At 41.8% G+C, this 24,568-nt stretch overlaps 1 protein-coding gene across 1 annotated transcript in view; it reads left to right on the forward strand.

Moving 5' to 3' along the window:
* PTX4 (pentraxin 4) overlaps positions 1 to 24,568 on the forward strand; it is a 105,880-nt gene that overhangs the window by 63,828 nt on the left and 17,484 nt on the right. The window contains exon 2 of the mRNA XM_078663120.1: positions 8,725 to 9,739. Coding sequence (XP_078519246.1) covers positions 8,725 to 9,739 — 1,015 coding nt within the window. The remainder of the gene's footprint in view (positions 1 to 8,724; positions 9,740 to 24,568) is intronic.

Raw genomic sequence — 24,568 nt, forward strand, 5'->3', positions numbered from 1 at the left:
AAAAACTTTGATAGAAAAGCAGACATTTGAGGTGAGCAAATTTAGAGTGTCGCTGGTGTTGAGGGTGCTCTATACAGGAGCTGCCTTCCACCTAAACTTGGGAACTACCCAGAGTTCTTTCTTTTTAGTATATATATATATATATATATATATATATATATATATATATATATATATATATATATATATATATATATATATATATATATATATATATAAATATATATATATATATATATATATAAACACACACACACATATATGTGTGTGTTTATGTAAGTATATATTTATATATAGTATTAAATATTAGTTGAATATTTTTAATTTATATCATATTACATTTATATGTTTACATTTTTTACATTTACTACTTTAAACTCTATTTATATTAAAAAATCAATATTTTCAACTATTTTTTTATATTAGTGTTAACAATATCTTCCCCACAATATTTTTGCTCTTAGCATTATAAGTATAGACTCATGATATTTTGGTTAATGATATTATTGACACAATATGTTTATCAACAATATTGTTTACGATAATATTGTGTCAGTGATCCTTTGTGAAGAGGGTTTTATGACATTAAGAGAATGAAATGTTGATCTCCTGACCACCACAACTTCTTCCTAACAAATTAAAAGTTGAAATTGGACCAGAGAATAATGTGTTTGTCACATGGGTTTATAAAGAACTGTTGAGTGGTTGCTCTCGCTGGCTACAGTCGCTATGGGGTAAATCTCAATTTTTGTGAATAGTTGGGCAGCTAGTATGGGCTTATATTTTACCCGATAAATGGAAACATATCATCTAACAAAGGATTATTTGTCTCCACATCTGTTTGTTGAGAGTACACTGCATATACATGTTATTGTTCATTTTTGAACAGTGTTTGGAAACATTTGATACCAATTGAAAACTACAGAACTTTTTGTCATGTTATAAAGATTATGTTTTCCAGTGCAGAGACCTCTTTTTTCATTTCAGTTTGAAAGCATGTTATTGAACATGTAAAAAGTGATGGAATGCTATTTCATCAAATGCACATTTTTAGCATGTACTTTTATTTTGGAAATGTGTAATGAATATGTCATGAAGTTATGATAAGCCAGATCATACAAATACAACATTTAGGGCCCGATGTAGGTAGGCATTTACCGGTCGGTAACGGCCGAATTCGGCCGTTACCGACCGGTAAATGCCTTTTCCAATGTAGGGGGCATATTTTTACCGAATCTGTATTTTTACCGAATCTGTATTTACCGAATCGGTAAAATTACCGAATTGGTAAATACAGACTCTGTAAAAATACCGAATCTGTAAATGCAGATGTAGGTGGTGCTTTCACCAGTGCCACAGGCCCCTAAGAATTCGTTATTTACCATGTAATACTATTGCATGGTAAATAACAAATTCAGGTGTACATGCACTTCTGTGCATGTACACCTATGCCATGTGACACACAGACATGCCCTTATGGCATGTATGTGTGCCACATGGCACACAAGCCTGACATTGGGGTGCTACAGTGTGTCAAAGTGACACCCCGTTCCCCCTGCCAGGATTCGGTATTTACCGAATCGGTAAATACCGATTTAGTATTTCCCCTTGATTCCTATGGGCTTCAAGGCCCATAGGAATCAATGGGAAATACCGATTCGGTATTTACCGATTCGGTAAATACCGAATCGTACTGTGTTACATCCTCTGTTATTTATGTAAGTTTTACTTTAAGAGTTTGACCTGTCGCATGCTCCTGCATGAGCTCCTGCGTGAGCCAGAGCATGAGACATGTTATCACTCAAACTAGTTCTACATTCCACACTAAGTGGTTAGGTTCAGGATAATCATAGAATAGGCAGTTAAGCTTTGTACTTTGTATTGCATAGACCTATATCTTCGTGCTGAAATAAACATTACTTAAAACTACATGATTCCAGTGGATAATTCCAACAAACTTGGCGACGATTTGAACCACTCTACAGCACGAAGAAAGAGTGGTATTTAAAGAGGAATTTATATTAGAAAACGTTTTCAAGGTATGTTGATTCTAATTATTTCAAGTACTTTTGATACCACCAGCGGCTGTTTCTTTGTTTCCGTGTCTTGATTGCACCCGCGGCGGCATTTTCAGACTAATTTTGTCGATAATTTTTTTATTTGGGACCCGTTGTTCAAACCTAGCTGCATGATCCTCAAGAACTATGGGCGCCTAAGAAACGTCTATATACTGAAAACCGCATGTTTCTATGATGCATTGTGACCTTTTAAATTAATTTTAAACAGAATTAAACATTACCGGAGTTGTTGTTCTTCGATTCCAAGACGTTCTGATGAAGCAGCCGTGCGCACGCTAAGTGCTGCAATTTACATCTTTTCACGTTTGTGAGCCACAATTAACAAATATTCAACATATTTATTCAAAATACGTAGTAGCATCAAGTGATTACAACAATTTTAAAATACATCAAGTCCCGTTTTATTTCACAAACATTATTCAACCATATTCACAATGCAGATTGATCTATTTTAATTAATTTCAAATTGACTATTCAACCACATTTACAAAGCAATTCAATTCTAACTCAATCTTAAATCTTACAAACTACAATGCAATTCGACCCGCCAGCCAAATTTCTTCAACTCAAAGGCGAACCTCCAATGCCTTGGTCTAAGTGGAATTAAGAATTTCTTACATACATGAAAGCAATTGATGGAGAAAGGATGGGTTCCGAAAGGAAAAAAAGCATTTTACTTCATTGTTTGGGATCCGAAGGGCAGGTCATATTCAGGTCTTTACCTCAAATGGATACACCAGCTGGTAGTAGTGGTGACTCTCTAAATGTTTATTCAGAAGCGTTGGCAAGATTGGAAAAAAGATTCAAACCAAATATTAGCATTGCGTTAAATCGCTTCAAATTTTATACAAGAAAACCAAAAGATGATGAATCATTTGATGATTTCTTACAGCTCTCAGATCTCTCAGCATCCATTGTAATTTTGGAGCCATTTCTGACGAAATGATACGAGACCAAATCATCGTCCATGTAAAATGCAAAAAGATTCAAGATAAATTGTGGGTTATGGGAAATCCCAATTTAAGTGAGACTATTGCCACTGCCAAAGCTCAAGAACAATCAGACTTGTGGATGGACACTGTCAGGAAAGATTCCATAAAAAAAGTTGAAGGAGAGGAAGTGTGTTCAGTAAAAAACAAGTTCGATGGAAAGAAAATATTGCAAGGTCATACTTCAAAACCTAACTTTAATAATCCAAGATATTTTCAGCAACAACGATCAAATTTTCAATCTATGTGTTTCAGATGCGGAAATAGATCACACTATGCTTCTTTTCCAGGGTGTCCAGCATTGAAAAAAGAGTGCAAAAATTGTAATAGGATTGGACATTTTAGCAACATGTGTAGAGATAAACGTCCTTACCCACAAAATAGAGGTGCAGTTGCATCCATGTCTGAAGAAAGCATAACTACATTTTCTGATGTCGAGGTGGGGGAAAGTTTTGTGGTATCAATCATAGATGACCATGAAATTAAGTTTCTTAAATCTCCAAAATGCAATTTCCAAGTATTAGGAATAGATATAAATTTAATGGTAGATTCTGGTTCACCATGGACCATTATCACTCTTGATTATTTTAATGTGACTTTATCTAACAGTTTGTCTATGGTGGATCTCAAGCAACCTGATATTGGAGCCAAACGTTTTAGTGGAAATAAGATTGATTTCATTGGTTTTTTCCATGTAATTTTACATTTCAGGCACAGGAAATCTGATATAAAGCTATACATTTCTCCAAAAGGAGTGAATGTATTGGGATGGTTGGACCAATGGAAATTGGGTATTCTTTTGAATCCTCGTGCTAAGGAACAAATTTCTTTATGTGATGACAGTTTAATGGTTCCTACTTCATCAATTGGGAATATTTCCGATTGCTCCTCAATCTCTTCTGGAAAGACAAAAGACTTAATTAATCATTTTAAAGGGGTATTTTGTGATAAATTAGGCACACTAAAGAATTTCTCACACAAAATTGTATTAAAAACTAATCATACACCCATTGTGCAAAAACTTAGAGGTGTCCCTATTAATATCAGGGAAGAACTTAAAGGCATGTTGGATGAGCTCTTGAAGGAAGATATCATAGAGCCAATTGAGTCCTCAGAGTGGGTTTCCCCTATAGTTTTAGTGAGAAAACCTGATCAGAAGTTGAGAGTGTGTGTTGATTTAAGAGCTTTGAACGCTAATATTGTTGTGGATTGTCATCCCTTACCGAATATTAATGAGCTAGTATCCTTATTTGATGGTGCACACATTTTCTCAACACTAGATCTTAGATCTGCATACCATCAAATCAGACTAACGGAAGATTCCAAGAAGCTCACAGCGTTTATAACACCACAGGGTTTATTTCAATATAAACGCATGCCTTTTGGGCTAGCTTCTGCAGCCTCCGTTTTCCAAAGAATTATGTTTCAAATTTTCAGAGATGTAGATAACTTTGTAAAATGTTTTCAAGACGACATACTAGTTTTTTCAAAGAACATTGCAGAACATGAGCAACATTTACACACTGTATGTGCTAGATTAGAACAAAGTGGGTTAACTCTAAAAGCACACAAGTGCCATCTTTTTAAAGAATCGGTAGAATATCTAGGACATACCCTGTCTGGTGAGGGTGTAATTCCGAAAAAATCAAATGTTGAGGCTATTATCAAAGCTCCAGCACCTGAGAACAAAGACCAGTTGTTATCCTTTGCAGGTCTATGTGAATACTATAGCAAATTTGTAAATAACTTTGCTACTAAAATGGAGCCACTGAGGAAGTTACTCAGACAAGGTGAAAATTATGAGTGGTTGGATGCACAACAACATGCTTTTGAAGAAATCAAACATGATATAGTAAACTCTCCCACTCTTAAACCATTTCGCATGAATAAAGAGTGTATAATTACAGTTGATGCCAGTCTATATGGTTTGGGTAGCGTTCTGTCCCAGAAAGAGGGTAATGATGAGTGGAATGTTGCCTTCGCCTCAAGGACCCTTAGTGAATGTGAGCGCAAATATGCTGTTATTGAAAGGGAATTGCTCGCTTGTGTGTGGGCGATAGAGCATTTTAGGTTGTATGTGTGGGGTACCAAATTTACACTTAGGACTGACCATAAACCTTTAGTAAATATTTTATCTGTTGGTGGGGGATGGAATGCCACAGCTAGAATTGCCAGATTAACGTCCAAACTTCAAGAGTATAATTTTGTCACGATATACGTACCTGGGAAGAAAAATGTAACAGCAGATTGTTTGTCGCGTTTACCTTGTAGACAAGATGAAGTCAGTGCAATAAGTGAATTAGATTTTGTCTTAACTATTGGAGATGTATGTAAAGAAACATTTCAAGACATTTCTGAACCACTTTGGGAAGAATGTATACAGAAAGATGATTGTTGGAGAAAAATAAGAGAATATATTGAAAGAGGTTGGCCTAGGAAAGATAAGGTTAAATCTGAAATGCTACCATTTTACAATGTGCAAGAAAATTTAGAGCTAGATAGTGGTTTTATATTCAAATCGGGGAAATGTGTTCCACCTGAAGGCATGTATGAGGTTATTCTAAATATTGCTCATAGAACTCATCCCGGTATTTCTTCAATGAAAAGACTGGTGAGAGATTATTATTGGTGGCCAGGTGTAGATAGGTTCATTGATAAAACAGTCAGGGAATGCACAGAGTGTTGCTCGAGTGAAAGAATGTGCAAAGTTCACACTCCGCCTCTGAAAGTGGTTAAGTGGCCGTCTCAACCTTGGGAGAAAATAGCGTTTGATATTTCTGGTCCTTTTCACATGTTACCTGAGGCATCACGATATGCTTTAGTTATGGTCGATTACCACTCTAAGTGGCTTGAGGTTAAGTTTGTTGCTAAGGCTACCACTGAAGCAGTCACACAATTTTTCAAAGACACATTTTCAAGAGAAGGTTGCCCATTGTGTTTAGTAACTGATAATGGAGTGCAGTTAACTTCATCAGAGATGAAAAACTTTCTTAAAGAATGTAACATTGTCCACAGGCTTACATCTGTTTATGAACCTCACGAAAATGGACAGGTAGAAAGGTTCAATCGAGTGCTCAAGAACTTTATTGCAGATTCAATCAAGTATGGTGGGAGTTGGAAAAGTGCTTTGAGAGAACGGTTGTGGAATTATCGCATTACACCACATTCAACCACTCAAGTAAGTCCTTTTAAATTATTCAAGGGAAGGAACCCTGCATCTAAAGTTTTACCGTGGTGGTTAAAAGCAAAATCCTCTCACTTTACCGGTAATGACGTGTGTGTGGATGATGTTGCAAAGCATGTAGAGGATAAACAACTGAAAACTAAAAGGTGGTATGACAATAAATGGAAAGTCAGGTCACAAATGTTTCAGATGGGAGATTGGGTTCGAGTTCTTAAACCTGGTTTTATCAGGAAAGGTTTTAACAAATACAGTGAGCCAATTCAATTGAAAAAAAGTGTTTGATAACAGTGCCATGACACAAGATGGCAGAGTATGGAATTTTTGTAGATTAGCAAAATGCAATATGCCTTGTGAATCAAACAAGAGAATTACAAAAAGTCATTTACGAACTGATCTAAGGGATACTGTTGCACATAGAGTTAAAGCCTCCAAAAGAGTCATCAAAACTCCTATAAGGTTTACAAATGATGTATAATTTACTGTGATGTTACTTGCTTAATTGTATGCATGATATCTCATTTGAAATTGTTAAATGCATTACTTATATTAGTTTTTTATTTCACTTGCTTTTGTTTTGTCAATGGGGAGATGTGTTACATCCTCTGTTATTTATGTAAGTTTTACTTTAAGAGTTTGACCTGTCGCATGCTCCTGCATGAGCTCCTGCGTGAGCCAGAGCATGAGACATGTTATCACTCAAACTAGTTCTACATTCCACACTAAGTGGTTAGGTTCAGGATAATCATAGAATAGGCAGTTAAGCTTTGTACTTTGTATTGCATAGACCTATATCTTTGTGCTGAAATAAACATTACTTAAAACTACATGATTCCAGTGGATAATTCCAACATACAGATTCGGTAATTTTAAAATAAAAATTACCTACATCTGCCTACTTCCAATTTACCGACTCTTAAATACCGAATCGGTATTTAAGAGTCGGTAAATCGGAATTACCTACATCGGGCCCTTAGTGATTACTTAGTGATTGTTTAGTTTAGAAATTATTCCAGAAATACCAATAATCTTATGATTTTTCCTTCATAATTCTCTAATGTTATCTTTATGGATTACTTGCTTTCATACTTATTTCAGTTTTAAGCTCCTAAACACAGACAGGACATGTTCCAGTTTAGCTGCAGTCTCCATTTTAGTTTGTCTGTCGAGTTTGTTTACCATTGGCCCGGATACTGCATGTCATTATCTTTCACATAACTCGTGAAAGTGCCAGTTCATCAAAAACTATTACTTTTCAGAAACATCTAAGGTGACATAAGTCTGATACAAGTTCCCTGTTATCTCTTTCTCAATGTCAACGCTTAAAAAAAACATGAGCTAAAGATTAAGCAAATGATTAGTGAATTTTTACAGAATTGATTTACTTTTGTCTGCCTGATCACTGACCTGTCTATCTCTGACCTTTACACTGCATGTCGTTGTCTTTTTAGAGACGTGTGAAGGTGTCAAATCACCCAGGCAATGACATCGATAAAAAAAGTGTCTTGTTATCTATATTTCAATGTCATAGCAATTTTTTTTATACTTTTAGCCATGCTGCACAACAGCCGAACTTCTGTGCAACAGGGCTTAAAACATTGACAAAGGCAATAGCTCACATAGGGAACACCTATTGGTTTTGCCAATAATTGTTTCAGTGGACCACAATGACGAAGGGAAATGTGTGCATGTGCTACCTACTAGAGGAGAGTGCTTACCTGGATCCTGCTAGCATCAATAGGATATATCCTGTTTGGTGACCTGAATGCTTTACCCTGGGGAGTATAAGAAGCTTCAATCATGACAGCAAGAGTAGAGAACTAGGAAAGTACAGTTCATAGATGCCATCCCACCAAGGCTCATTGCCGTGACTTGCCAAAGCACATTCTTCCAATTCAAAATGTGCTACCATAGGGGTTTTGAGCTGCCTGTTGATTGACAATCAATCAAATCATGTAATTAGAAGTGAATTACTCATGGGTGTCCACTGTCCAGGGCTCAAGGCTGCAGAGACTGCAAATAAAGTTGGTGTGTCTTTAAAGCCTTACAGAACCGAGGAGATCCTGATAACTTCTCTGGTGTTCAGGTGGGAAGTTCCATAAGGTACTTCCCTCCTGTTCCAGCCCTTTGCTTTTATGGGTTTTAGGGTACCCTTTAGGACTAGGTTGCAAGGTTCCTGCTGGGCATAAACACAGTAAGTTGCAGAGATGAGATGGGTGTGGAGCTTGGAGCACGTATTGAAATATGTAGTGGTGTTATGAGGACCTATGAAGACGCAGAGGTAAGAGCACATGGGAAGACAGAAAGTGAATGGCAAATGTATGAACAATTATGTGGATGCTTCATGGTATCAATGTCTTGAATATGTGCAACAAACACTATTTGGGTGCAAATTGGTTTGGACAATATTTCTAATACATTAGTGAAACAGCGGTGCTCCATTGATCCTAACCGTCATATATTTTTGTCTTCCCAGGTCCGCCGCTTTCAGGAGGTGACCCTTAATCGACTACAGGGCATTGCCGAAAACTATAACATCTCATATAACATCGATGCCCAGTTCCAGCACCTAACTGAACAGTACAGAACCATGACCAGCAACCTCGACTCCACCCGCACCTCGTTGCAGGGCGACATGGGCAGCTTAAAGGTCTGGATGAAGAAACTGCAGCGCAAGAACAAGAAGCTGGAGCTGAAAGTCTCATCCCTGGAGAAGGCAATGGGGGAAAGGACCAAACAAAGCTCTCGTGAGAGGAAAGAGCAGACTGTCATCCTTACCAACCTGACGCAGGAACTTGGCATACACAGGCAGGACCTTGCCTCCTTGACTAGCGGACAGAGAGAGTTAGAAGATCAACTTAAGGGAGTCCGAGAAGAGTTCCAGGGTGAAGGGTCACGAATAACTAGCCTTGAGGAGCGCCTCAAACAGGCCGTCCAGAACGAGATCTTGGCTCCGAGTTCCCTCTCGGCGGCAGAACTCGCGAATGAGACACCGCAGGGCAAGCAGCCGGCAATCGTAGACCCAGATCTCCAGGACAATCCAGAACCGCCGCTTAGCGCCTTAAAACTCCAGACAAAGCACAGGCAGAAGCAGCGGCTGCAGCAGAAATACAAGCACCTGGTCCCTCCTCAGGCCGCAAAGCTACTGAGCCAACTTCGACAGGACAAAGCTGAGCAGCAAGAGCTGCCAATGGGGGCAGAGGCACAGGCCTCAGGCCAGCAAGGAAAGAGTCTGCAAGAGCCAGGAGACAGGAGAGAACCGTTAGAGTTTCTCGCGCCGGAAGAGCCTCACGTGCCTGCACTAGAGCCACGTGCCCTCAGACAAGCAGAAAAAAGCCTGCAGGAAACGCCAAATGCGCCAGATGTCCTAGGAGAGCCACCGTCGGTCAGGCGGCTAGAGAAGAGCGCGCCAGAGCAGGCTGTCCCAGCGGCGTTGACAGCCACCAGGAGACCAGAAGAGCAGGAGCCGCCCCCCAGGGCGCAAGGCACAAGTATGTCTGGAGTGTTAACGAAGATCTATGTTCATTATTAACCTCGGCTATTAGGGGTGGGCGTCAGATATTTCGGGCCCTGCTGTGTGCGCGAGGTCCTTTTGAAGGGAGAGGACAGCTGAGCATTCTTAAAGCTTCTGCAGCGTCTTTAGCCTTTCTTTGCTGGGTGTATCTGTGTTTAGCTTTAGAAAAGCCTTCATCAGCGACATATTTACTTGAAATGTGCATTCCAAGTTGGTGTGCTTCCCCGCTATATCTTAAAGAGCTATCTTCTAATCACCGCCTTCTAATCAGAGCCTCCCTTCCAGGTCATGACATCTATCTCTCCTCCCGCCTCTTCTCAGTGTCTAGTGTTTCATGCCTACCAGCAGGTTTTACCACAATGATGTCATCTCTCTGTACAGAGTTCACATCTGGTACTTATGTTTTGCCAGTCAGTGTCTCTTTTTTTTAATCATAACTTCCCCAAAAACGGTTCCCTTGTCCTCCACAGCTTTGGCTGTAGGCACTGATACCCTACTGCCATGTCACTCTATTCCATGGACATGTCTGTGAAACACCCTTTTTCCACGCACCCCACACTTGAATACAATTCCAATTCAATACCTCCACCACAAATTCATCCTCCACACACCCCTCCATACCAGTCAACTTAGCCATTTTCAGGCGCGCAACGACCATTGGGCCAAGAGGGCTTTAGCCCCCACCTCTCACCCCCTCCCTCCCTGCCAGTTGCTATAGGTGGAGCTGACTGGGCTGGGGCTGCTGTTCTCGAAGTCTTCAACACCTAAAATATTCTACTGGACTTGAGAGACGATAGTTAATGCTAAATGAAGGCCTGTTTTTATTCTCTCCTTTCTGAGCTTTGCACCTGGCTCTCTCCGTCCACTCGTTTCACTTACAATGTATTGTATTGTATTGTATAGCCCACTTGTAAAGCGCAGCTGTCACCCAACGGGTATCCTGGCGCTAATAGGACCATAAGCATCTTGCAGGTCCATGCATCATTGTAGTCATTTCGATTTCTTAATTGCGATTTTTAAGGAATCGCAATTAAGAAATCGCAAAAGCCTATGCATGTAGAAATCTCAGAAAAATGTGCGATTTCTAAACATTCCTTAATTGCGACTCGCAAATTGCGAGTCGCAATTAAGGAATCCCTCCCCATTCATTCCTATGGGCCTAGAGGCCCATAGGAATGAATGGGAAGACATTTTCATTCTGCGAATCGCAATTAGCGATTCGCAAACGGAGAATGCGAATTCAAGGGTGCAGGGTTGTCCAAAGGACACCCTGTTGCACCCCTGAAATTGATATGTGCACCCATGTTACGCACACACATGTCCCAGAGGAATGTGTGTGCTTAACATGGGACTTTAAAAAAATGCACTTTGATTCTATTTTAAACAAACATTGCAATTTACCATCACCTTACATGTGATGGTAAATTGCGATTCTTAATTGCGAAATCGCAAATCTTTTTACTTTCTTGCATTGCATTTAAGGAATTGTAAATTGCGATTCCTTAAATGCAATCGCAATTTAAGAAATCGCAAATTTTGCGATTTCTTAAATTGCGAGGGGCTACTTGTTTCACGCATTCCAAAAGCAATTTTTGCGACCGCAAACGGGCGATTTTTGCGATTCGCACCGTTTGCGATCGCAAAATGCTTTGATGCATGTGCCTGTTGGACTCTACATGTACAAAGAAAAAATCAAAAAGAATGAAAGCGCTTAAGCGCTTTTATCACTTCCTCTCCTCAGTCACAAATATGCAGCAGGGACACTCAAACAAAAGACAAGGTCTCATTAGAATTGAATTGAAAGAGGGAGACAGCATTCAAAACGGAAACATTTTGGGAAATATTTGGCTGGTGACATTTGAAAGTGGTAGGGCGTAAAGGTTCGGGATGTGTGCCATATGGCGAGGGAGCGTAACGAGCAAGGCGAAAATTATAGCAGGCAAGGTGTTTGCAAAACCCCACATCAGTCAAAGGGTTTTAAGTAGATTCACTAACAGGGAGCACAGCAGCAGACAAAACATCACCAACAGCAAGGAACAGTGCAAGCAGATGCGGTAGTGCAATCTTCTCTTGCTCTCTCACACACAAATATACAGCTATAGCATATTCTTCCCAAACTCATAGAACAGAGATACACAAATCTAGGTATGTACAATTTTGGAAAGGAAGTTTGGTCGTTTACACCATTCACCCTGAACACAGACACCTCGCACATATTTATTTACTCAAAGAGTTATCTTCTAAGTTATTCAAGGTATCTTCCAAAAGATATCATCTCACCTGTGCTGTAATTCCATGTGGTGGAGCCGAATTTATAGTTTACAGAGTGAGAAACTGGCCCTCGATAGAAGCAAAATGTCACAGAAATGGGAGCCTCCTCACAGGCCAGAGTCTGAGCCCAATGCAGGCTGTGGATACAGAATGGATGGTAAGGACGACACGATTAGGGGGCTCTGGCAGAAACAGGAGTGTGAACTGCGTACCTCCGTGTCATAACAAATGCTTTCATGCCCTCTGATTGCCAGAAAGGGAAACGGGGCCCACTGCTGTCTATGAATAAAACAAGAAACCTGATCTGGCCTTGAGAACCTCGCAACTACAGAGGGTCGCTGAAGTAGAGGATTTATGGTTTACCTTGCCATTTTTAACTCTCTCCAAAGAGCAAATTAAAGGTTTCTTAGGTATATTTAAAAATCCATATTGAAAAAGTGCAGAGCATCCTCTTGCAAGCCGTAAAGTCGGACTGGGTGAAATTTAGAAGGGTCACTATACCCGAAAGATCATTGACCCGAGGGCTTCATGAGTCACGCAGCATTTTACCGACGTCAAGGAGTTAGGCAAAGTTCAGCGGTCTCGGAGAATTAAAGCTGACTGCATTCCAAGTTTAATGACGTGCTGTCAGGGCCAACAGCTAAATATACCTTTTCACTTTTGAGGCTACGGGGTCTCGCTGCTTATGCTTCACCTTTTTCCGCCCCATTCTATTCTAACCGCACATTGACTTAGCTAATAATAATAACCATCGCCATCAAAGTTATAGTATTAGTAAGAAAACAATAATAACAACAATGAAATATATACTTACTCGTCTAAATGGAAGGCGCGAAAACCTGGAAAGCCTGAAATGACGTGACTGTGAGTGTGAGGAACGATTTCTCATGAATCATTATAGGGACATTCACAGAGGCACAATGTGCGCAGTATACATTTCTGGCAAAGCGCAGCCATGTGTATTAACCAGCGCGAGCCCAGGGGAGAGCGTGTCCTGCCACTTTGCTTCTATGCGTTCTCCTGCATCTCCAGGTCGCGCCATTATTTCTAGAATTCGCCTTCCCTATAGCCTGCCAGTGCCTTATATATGTGCTCATGACCAATGACAGATGCCAGTTTTTGATGGGCCACGGGGTGCTGCCCGATGACCAGACCCAGAGAGTGTTCACTTTTACTGGGACATTCCCTGCATTCCGTGTGGTCCCACTCAGACAACAGGAGTGGCTCCTCATATCATGGAAACCCACAGAAAACACCCGTCGCCTGCTCGACTTCACCGCGTCCTGACATCTGTTTTAAAACAATAAATCAAGAGGGGAAGGATCACTTGTCCTGCATAACCAGGGTATGCAGGTTGGTGTGGGGTGTCTCCCAAATAAAAGACCCTCATGCACGTGTAATTTAAGTTCTCGTAGCGGTATATGTTGTCTCCCCGCTCTCATTGACACGTGTGTGCATAATCCTTGGGTCAGTATTTTTATGCACCCTCCGCCAGGAGGTATTTACCCTTGGTTAAAACAGTAGTGATTGTGAATGGTGGGTGATAAGTGCTCAGGAAAAATTCTTTAAAAAACACGAACAGCCAGACTGAAACTTTAATGGGTCTGGGTTCGAGTAAACTCAATGAGGTTTCTAGTGTGCAGCTATGGAATGATTAGGAATTCAAGCGCACTAATTGCAGTGAAGTTAAAATGCGGTCGACATGTTTCAGCCCCGTTCGCCTATGTAGGTCAGTGGGCTTTCTTCAGGACCAGTGCGGAATAGTGACTAATGTGAAAAAAGAAAATAGGTTTTTTGACCTGTTTCTTCAGTTCGTGGGAGGTCGCATTGTACCTGCAAGGAAAAACAATTACGTACAAAACGAGGGGAGGGGGTGGGGGGGGGGGGGGAGACACACATTTAAGTACTCATGGTACATTTGTCAAAATCATTCAGATTTTGTAAAACACCTAAAAAATGGCAATACTTTATCCAGATTCGTACTCATGTGGGGTGTCAACTCTCTCATTCTCTTGCTTGTGGGAGTTGATACATGCTGTGAGCAAGAAAATTCAAAGTTTGTGCGTTGCAGTGCTGGTTGATTAATAATATCGGTACCACTTTCGTTCTGGTGAGTTCTATAGATGCCGTGTAATTAGATGTAATTGTTACCCTTAGATTTCACTCATCCTAAACTAATCTTCAGAAGTGCAGTATTTGTGCCCTCTTGTGCTTTATGCTATGTGTACCCCTAAGTAGGAGTGACATGCCGTTTTTAAAGTTGGTAGAAATACCATGCCGTTTTTTCTCTTAAAATGGTGGGTAATGTGGGTTCTTATTGCTCGTTTTCATCGATATGCGCTCTTTGGTGAGAGCAGGTGTAAACGGTGGAGGCGGCGGTTTTTTACGAACAACATACCTTTAGAAGTGACTGATGACACTTCGTCGGGTTGGCGGCAATTTAAGGAGTGCCTCACTACGGGGAACAATAATAACAACAATCAAGGGGTTTACTCAGTACTTGCGGTTCAGTCGATAAGGAAACGGGAACCTGGAGTCGCTACCTGGGACTCTTCTCCTACAGCGCAGTTTGTGCTGTCTCTGCCTCTCTCAACCCGGAAACGCTCACGGGTTTGTTTCCTGGGGGATTTGTACATTATTGATGGAAAGCGAAGAGTTACTCACATCATACTTGGGGAGATTAGAGAAGGGGAAGTAAAATTAAGACTAAGATTTAAATTAAGATAAGTGATCACGTTGGGTTCATAGGTATGGCTCCTCGATATATTAATACTGTAATTCGCCTGTCTGCATAATGACTTTTTTGATATTCGGTTCATGATAGGAAATGGTACGAAGGGGGTGGGCACGAATTCTTTAATATATCAGAACAGCTTGGGCGCTATGTACACTTACTCCCTCTATTGTTTATTTAGACTCAGCCAAGGAATGCCGTCGTTCAAGCCTGTAGTGTCAGTACAAAGACGGTGTATCCAGCGTTGCTCTTTTTCAAAAAGAATCTTCGCCGCATTCCTGTCTATTACATCAAGAGTCTCTAAAATGACCCATTGCAGATCAGTGGTGGAGTGTCCTGATTCTAAATAGTGGGTTGGCATTTTTGTGGTCATCTTTTTACAGTTGATGTTGCTGCGATGTTCACACAGTCTTTGTTTTGCTTTTTGGCACGTCATGCCAAGGTACCGCATTTGACACGGACAGGTAATCATATAGATTACGTGACTCGTATTGCAGTTGGTGTGTCGTCTCATTCTCCACTTAAAATCAGGTAGAAGTTGCAGTTCTTTTGTTGGTTTTGTCAGGTTGCAGACTGAACAGGCCCCGCACGGGTAATGGCCTGTTACTGGTTGGTTGTCCCACAGACCAGGTCTATCTTTCAGTTTTTTGGGGGGGCGGTCTGGTGTGGACTAGCATGTCCTTCAAGTTCCGGCTCCTTTTATTGGCAAATCTCGGTTTCGGCCAACTGAGAGAATTGGATGTAAGGATCCTCCAGTTTTTGTTTATGACCTTTTTGATGTTATTGGTCACTGGGCTATAGGTCGTGACACACGTGATCCTGTTATCTGGTGGTTTAGATGTTGTTTCCAAAAGGGCTTCTCTAGGTTGGTTCCGAGCCCGCTTCTTACACTTATTAATGACTTTCTTTGGGTATTGACGGATTGTCAATTTTTCACACAGGTCGTTGGCCTGTTTTTTGTAATCCGAGGTTTTGCTACAGTTTCTCCTCAGTCTGAGGAACTGACTGTAAGGGAGATTTTCCCTTAAGGGGCGAGGATGGAAACTATTGAAGGAGAGTAGACTGTTCTTGGCAGTGGGTTTGAAAAAAGTGCGAGTGTGTAAAGTATTGCTCTCTGCATAGATTGTAATGTCCAGAAAATCCAAGCTGGTATCGTTTGCAGTGTATGTGAATTTAAGACATTCATCTCGTGAATTTATCCAGGAATGGAACTCTTCAAGGCTGGCTGTGTCTCCATTCCATATTAGCAGGATATCGTCGATATATCTTTTCCAAAAAAGGATTCGACTTTGAAAGGGATTGTTCTCGTTCTGAATGTGGGTGCTCTCAAAGGTGCTAACATAGAGCCCTGCCACACTGGGGGCAAATGTACTGCCCATCGATGTTCCATGGCTTTGTAGGTAGAGCTTATCTTTGTATTGGAAAAAATTCTCCATTAAAGCTAGCCTGCAACATTCTAAGACAAAGTGTCTGGGAGTTTTGTGTGGCCAATCTGCGTTGTATAGTATTGTTTCTAGGGTCTCTAGAGTTTTTTGCTGTGGCAGGCTTGTATAAAGACTCTCTACATCGAGACCTACTAGTAGCATTGAGTCTTGTGAATATTCAAAATCTTTGAGTTTATTTAGGAGGTCTCGTGTGTCCTTCAGATATGTCGGAGTTCTTTGGACCAGAGGTCTCAAGTATTGATCCGCAAATTGCGAGAGGGGTTCCAGGACTGAGTCTATCCCTGAGACTATAGGTCTCCCTGGTGGTGGTATCTTCTCTTTATGAGTTTTAGGAAGAGAGTAGAAATAGGGAGTCCTTGGGGATTTTGTCTCCAAATACTCGGCCTCTTTTTTGGACACCCAATTGTGGGTCTCTCGCAATTTGGAACATCGATGGATGAATGTCTTAAATTCACATACACTGCAAACGATACCAGCTTGGATTTTCTGGACATTACAATCTATGCAGAGAGCAATACTATACACACTCGCACTTTTTTCAAACCTACTGCCAAGAACAGTCTACTCTCCTTCAATAGTTTCCATCCTCGCCCCTTAAGGGAAAATCTCCCTTACAGTCAGTTCCTCAGACTGAAGAGAAACTGTAGCAAAACCTCGGATTACAAAAAACAGGCCAACGACCTGTGTGAAAAATTGACAATCCGTCAATACCCAAAGAAAGTCATTAATAAGTGTAAGAAGCGGGCTCGGAACCAACCTAGAGAAGCCCTTTTGGAAACAACATCTAAACCACCAGATAACAGGATCACGTGTGTCACGACCTATAGCCCAGTGACCAATAACATGAAAAAGGTCATAAACAAAAACTGGAGGATCCTTACATCCAATTCTCTCAATTGGCCGAAACCGAGATTTACCAATAAAAGGAGCCGGAACTTGAAGGACATGCTAGTCCACACCAGACCGCCCCCCAAAAAACTGAAAGATAGACCTGGTCTGTGGGACAACCAACCAGTAACAGGCCATTACCCGTGCGGGGCCTGTTCAGTCTGCAACCTGACAAAACCAACAAAAGAACTGCAACTTCTACCTGATTTTAAGTGGAGAATGAGACGACACACCAACTGCAATACGAGTCACGTAATCTATATGATTACCTGTCCGTGTCAAATGCGGTACATTGGCATGACGTGCCGAAAAGCAAAACAAAGACTGTGTGAACATCGCAGCAACATCAACTGTAAAAAGATGACCACAAAAATGTCAACCCACTATTTAGAATCAGGACACTCCACCACTGATCTGCAATGGGTCATTTTAGAGACTCTTGATGTAATAGACAGGAATGCGGCGAAGATTCTTTTTGAAAAAGAGCAACGCTGGATACACCGTCTTTGTACTGACACTACAGGCTTGAACGACGGCATTCCTTGGCTGAGTCTAAATAAACAATAAAGGGAGTAAGTGTACATAGCGCCCAAGCTGTTCTGATATATTAAAGAATTCGTGCCCACCCCCTTCGTACCATTTCCTATCATGAACCGAATATCAAAAAAGTCATTATGCAGACAGGCGAATTACAGTATTAATATATCGAGGAGCCATACCTATGAACCCAACGTGATCACTTATCTTAATTTAAATCTTAGTCTTAATTTTACTTCCCCTTCTCTAATCTCCCCAAGTATGATGTGAGTAACTCTTCGCTTTCCATCAATAATGTACAAATCCCCCAGGAAACAAACCTGTGAGCGTTTCCGGGTTGAGAGAGGCAGAGACAGCACAAGCTGCGCTGTAGGAGAAGAGTCCCAGGTAGCGACTCCAGGTTCCCGTTTCCTTATCGACTGAACCGCAAGTACTGAGTAAACCCCTTGATTGTTGTTATTATTGTTCCCCGTAGTGAGGCACTCCTTAAATTGCCGCCAACCCGACGAAGTGTCATCAGTCACTTCTAAAGGTATGTTGTTCGTAAAAAACCGCTGCCTCCACCGTTTACACCTGCTCTCACCAAAGAGCGCATATCGATGAAAATGAGCAATAAGAACCCACATTACCCACCATTTTAAGAGAAAAAACGGCATGTTATTTCTACCAACTTTAAAAACGGCATGTCACTCCTACTTAGGGGTACACATAGCATAAAGCACAAGAGGGCATAAATACTGCACTTCTGAAGATTAGTTTAAGATGAGTGAAATCTAAGGGTAACAATTACATCTAATTACACGGCATCTATAGAACTCACCAGAACGAAAGTGGTACCGATATATTAATCAACCAGCACTGCAACGCACAAACTTTGAATTTTCTTGCTCACAGCATGTATCAACTCCCACAAGCATGAGAATGAGAGAGTTGACACCCCACATGAGTACGAATCTGGATAAAGTATTGCCATTTTTTAGGTGTTTTACAAAATCTCAATGAATTTGACAAATGTACCATGAGTACTTAAATGTGTGTCTCCCCCCCCCTACCCCCTCCCCTCATTTTGTACGTAATTGTTTTTCCTTGCAGGTACAACGCGACCTCCCACGAACTGAAGAAACAGGTCAAAAAACCTATTTTCTTTTTTCACATTAGTCACTATTCCGCACTGGTCCTGAAGAAAGCCCACTGACCTACATAGGCGAACAGGGCTGAAACATGTCGACCCCATTTTAACTTCACTGCAATTAGTGCGCTTGAATTCCTAATCATTCCATAGCTGCACACTAGAAACCTCATTGAGTTTACTCGAACCCAGACCCATTAAAGTTTCAGTCTGGCTGTTCGTGTTTTTTAAAGAATTTTTCCTGAGCACTTATCACCCACCATTCACGATCACTACTGTTTTAACCAAGGGTAAATACCTCCTGGCGGAGGGTGCATAAAAATACTGACCCAAGGATTATGCACACACGTGTCAATGAGAGCGGGGAGACAACATATACCGCTACCAGAACTTAAATTACACGTGCATGAGGGTCTTTTATTTGGGAGACACCCCACACCAACCTGCATACCCTGGTTATGCAGGACAAGTGATCCTTCCCCTCTTGGTTTATTGATTGATCCTAAGGAGATTGAATGGATCAGTACTCTTCCTCCCCCCCTCATTGATCGATTATCTGCTTTAAAACTGCAGGTCAGGCGAGCACGCTGTGAGGTCATCAGGCAGCGGCGAGGAGACTCCTTGGCAAATGTAACTGTATTATTGAATTGTGGTAACTGAAGTTTGCATGCACCATTTCACATTGCACATATCATATATAATTAACTAATGGTGAACCAGGTGCCATTACGGGCGGGTGGGGGGGTGGGGCGGGGGGGTCTGGAAATGGGGTTGTCGCGCCGCGGAGAGGATAGGGGGGGGGCGGGATAAATAAAATAAATGTAAAACTTACCTTAAGTCCCAAGACTCCCGATTCCCGCCGTCCTGGTCCTGCAGAGCACGTCATCATCAGACAGGAAGGCGGCAGGCAGCCTCCCTCCCCTCCACCACAGCCTGTGATTGGTGAGGCCGCTGCCCCACCAGCGTCATTTACTCTCTGTATGCTGCAGCATACAGAGAGAACAGGGAGCGTGGGCGGAGTTGCTTGGGGGCAGGGGGGAGTGGCTTGCCCACTGTTGTTCATACTGCCTGTTTGGGCGGGATGTATGACATTACAACGCATGCTTTTACATCGCATGCTTTTACAACGTGATTTTTACAACGCATACCATTACAACGCATAGTGCTTTAGGGCGCTAGATAGTGAATAGTTTAATTTACTATTCCAACTCCAGTCCCCGTGGATAGTAGGGAAGGTTATTGGATAGTAAATTAACCTATTCCCTATCCTAGAGCGCCCCCCAGCGCAATGCGTTGTAATGGTTTGCGTTGTAAAAGTTGCGATGTAAAGGCACTGCGTGGTAAAAGTTGCGTTGTAAGTGATGTTTCCCGTTTGGGCGGCCTCAGGCTGCCCAAACAGTCAGTATGAAGAACAGTGGGCAAGCCATTCCCCCCTTCCCTCGAGCAGGACTGCCCACCCCCAACCAGGAACGTCTGCTTTCTCGCCGTGCGAGAAGGCAGAAACAATTGGTAGTTATTACTGTAATAACTACCATTTGTTTCTGCCTTCTCGCACGGCGAGAAAGCAGGGGGGCGGAGCCCAAACGCCCCTATAGAGGAGCCGCCACTGTTCACTTGAAAGTAAAAGTTATAAAAATATACAAAATGTTTTATCTTGTTTTGCTATTGCATTTATATGTGTAGCAGAGCAAAAAGAATTAAACAAAGAAGCCTGTCTGTAAAATTAAAAGCAACACATGGACCAAGACACCAAAGACTTATTTCACTACACTCTCATATGGTATATGCATACTTATTTCACATGGACGCCTGTACTGAACACAAACCTTATTTTCTCTAAAGTAGCAATAAACACCGGAGGACCCGCAACTTCAACTACCATGTTTTTTATCCTGTGGGCAGGCAAATGTCAGCACACAGGAGAACGTTGACGATTACAGAGAGAGGACAGGGCTCTTAAATTTAGTTCCAGGCTTTATTTTGCATTATAGTAGGATACTCTCAGACTACAGATGTTAGGCCTGACTCTATGGGTTCTACTTTCTACTCCTGGCACTAGGTAAATCTGCCTGTGATCATTATTTCTTGGAGTGGCAGGGACTGTTGGGGATGCGGGTCTAATTGGTTGGGTCTCTCAAGAAAACATTAGGTTCCTTTTGGTATAGTTCACATGCAAACTGAATCACCTCTAGCCTTTAAACAAAACCACCAGTTCGTTGCCTTGAAGCACACAGTTTTAGTGTCAAAACCATGACATTTTGAGGGGGAATTTACCCCACACTATCCCCTATGAGGTCTTCCGTTGCTTTATATATGACATATAAATGCAGCCAAATAAATATAAATATCACATATAAATAAAGCCATATTAAATGCCACTGTGGGGCATTTTCAACACATAAATAGTATTGGTATTAAATGCAGTGATTGGCATGTAAAAAAATATAACCACGAATCACAGGCACATTTCAGGAGATCTCCAAATCCAATGCAAAAAATCTCCCGTCCAACAAAATGAAGCAAAGGTAATTAGGCACCTAAAAACTAATTCTAGTTGAACATGTCTCAGGAGGGTAGGCCACCATAGTCCTCACTGTGGCTCATTGAAGGCTGTACAAGAAAACTGTACAGCAAAGTGATAAGAAACAGAAAAACATAACTAAAGCATGCTAGGCGTCCTCTCTCATACCACCAAGTGTGCCCTTTCCTTTGGCTTGACTAAGTAAGTCCCCACACCTAGGGCCAGGGCTTTAAGTGGGCCGGGTCTTACCGGTGCTGAGCACCAGCAGCTTTTTAAAGGGGGTGTCATAACGTGTCTCGAAACGCGCTCTGTTTTGTGCCCCGCCACAGGCGGTCCGTTTGTCCCCGGATTTCAGTGACTGCAAGCACATTGATGTGCGCATGCTCACACTGCTCACTACAAAAAAATACATCCGACAAAATTTAAAAAACAGAATACAAATTTTAAAAGATACAAAAAGTTATTCTATATAAACACATTTAAAACAATCCTCAACTGCGTGGGCCAGCAGAAATCGTGACATTACTACACATGTGTATACATTCGGTAACATTTGCAAATAGATAAAAGCTGGGTGACATTGCGTAAAACCCAATTGTAATAAGAATGGTTTGACGTATTTCTTTCTCAACACTGAAAAATGCTTGCATAAAAAACACAGGGGCAGATTTATGAAGGCCTTGCGCCGCCGGTGCGTCACTTTATTTGACGCAACGGCGGCGCAAACAATGCGCCCTATTTACAACGTGACGCATCTAGGAGATGCGTCACGTTGTAAAGCCCTGCGCCATCAGGAGGCGTTCCGGCGCAGGGTGGGCGTTCCGGGGCAGGTGCGCCTCGCAAAAGTGGCTGAGTGAAATCTATAAGATTTCACTCAGTCACTTCCAGGACAATGCTGCGTCAAAAGCCTGCGCCTGCTTGAAGCAGGCGTAGGTCTTGACGCAGCATTGTGGAGATGGGGCACCCCCGAGCCTTGAGCTGCGTCGCGCTTGCGACGCAGCTCCAGCAATGCGCCACCTTTTCGGCACAGATGCGTCACGCATCTGTGCCGTTTTTGAATGCGGCGCACCATGGGTGGCGGAGCAGCGGCGCAGGATGACTGGCGCATCCCTGGGGATGCGCCAGTCATCATAAATCTGCCCCAAAGTGTGCATGGTGTTTTGTAGTGAGATCTCAACACATGAACAATTCCCCGGGTCAGGTGACCAGTTGTTAACAATAGGAAAACTAATTAGACGGTGGAAGATATCCAACCTAAAGCGGGTCAACACGAACCTGTGGCGTGGGTTATACACGTTGGCTAGATATGGTTGCATGTAGTAGCTAGTCAGAATCACTTGATTCCTCAACACAACACAGAGGGTTTCCAAATTTCAGAAGATAATCTTGTTTCCTCCAATCAAAAAATGCATTTCAATTTCAGGGCTTTTCTTTGGACACTGACCAGACTCTCGGGAAAATTGAAGTATTCAGGATGGCGGAGGTCTGTCAGGAGGTTGTGGACAAATTTCAGCCAAGGAATGTTAAAGACATGTGAAGATTTTAAACAGTCAGCAATTATAGCTCTATTAGGAGCAGTATGTTCAGATGACCAAATTATATGCCAGAGAAGAACTGGCTGGATCCTGATTAAATCTGCTATATAAGGGGCTCCTAGCTTGGAGTTGCATACAAAGGTTGAACTACTTTTCGGGAGAGCTAGGATAGTCCTTAAAAATGCATTTTCTTCAAGCTGAATTGTATCAGTCTTACCATGCCCCCAGAGCTCAGCCCCATTCATAGCAGTGGATCTGCATTTGGCCTTTTAAATTGTCATCAGTTCCTTCAGGTGTTTAATGCCAAGCTGTCTAGAAAAGTTTAGTAGAGCCATTATCGTTTTGACAAAATAGAGACGCCTTGATTTAAATACCCCTTGCCAGTTCCCAGATTGACTAAATACAATACCCAGATATGAGAATAATGCTGTGAACTCAATTTGGGAACCCTCAATAAGAATGTCACGACAGCGGGTGGCCTTCTTCCCAATCTTTATGCTCACTACTCACTAGTGGAGAAGTTACAGCATGACATCATTCCAGGTGAGCGTTGTAAGGGAAGGGAAATCCTTTAAAGAGAGTCAGTTTCTCTATGGATTTCCCTTCTCTTTTTGAAACTCAGGAGCAGCAACATTGTTGTGGTGTCACCAGGGCTTTAAGTGGAAGCTTTTTTCAATATTATACACAAGCCATAGTTGCTGCTTATTTATCTTATGCAACTAACAACCATTGACAAAGCCAATAGTCCTGACTTGTTGTAGGTATGATGTTACTTGTTGTATCATATATCTGGATGCAATGACAGAAATAGCCAAATGCACTTTGGGCGGCACACTATCCTAAGCACAGATTTTTAGCTTACGTGTTTTTAAGCCATGCCCTTAATTCCATTGGCCTCGCCCTTTTGAGAGACTCCCCCCAGTTTTTTCATCCCACTTAAAGGCCTGCCTAGGGCACATTCAAGACATTGAAGGACTCTCAACGTACTTGAACCGGGACAAACAATATTCAGCTGTAGTGAGACATAGTTCCTGACCCTAAGCTCTCTTGAAATGCCTTTGTAGAGTTAACTTATGAAAAGATAACCCTCTTCCCCCCGTGGTCAAGCTTTAGGCAATGAAGCGGCCTGCAGCTGTAAACCCTCCTGACGCTATGTCTCATAAAGCCTCTGGTAGAACCTCTTCCTGGTGAGTGTGGTGGGATGAAAATCCTTGGAAATAAACACAAAATGATCTTCCACCCGCAGAACAGTTTTCTTCAGGACTGCAATTATTAGATTCCACTACTACTAACACAACTCCTCTACCCATCTCTGATTTTCTTGGCTTGTGGAAAAGTTTATTGGCCTTCCAGATCACTTAATGTATCTCATTAGGTGGCAAGTACAGCCAATTTAATGTCAATGGTACTGGTAGCTGCCCAGAGCAAGAGAGAGAAAAACACAAAAGGGGGAAATTCGGAGGAAGAGAAACACAGAAAAATAATGACTAGGAAAGAAAGCAAGGATAAAAACGAAGCTGAAGTATTGACATAAAAAGGGAAGGAGTGTGTGGTGGTAGATGAAAGATACATGGGGTGGAATCTAGAATACACAGCCTTGGTGGTATGCACCTCTGACATTCCATAGCATTTGAGCAAAACGTTGAGCGCTGGCACTTTTATTCTTTAACAAAGCACTGTCTAGATCATACCCGAAAAAGCTGTTTATTCTCTGATCACAATGATAGGGTCACTCTGTTGGACTTG

This window comes from Lissotriton helveticus, chromosome 10 (assembly GCF_964261635.1).
Source record: "Lissotriton helveticus chromosome 10, aLisHel1.1, whole genome shotgun sequence".
Taxonomy (NCBI): Eukaryota; Metazoa; Chordata; class Amphibia; order Caudata; family Salamandridae; genus Lissotriton; species Lissotriton helveticus.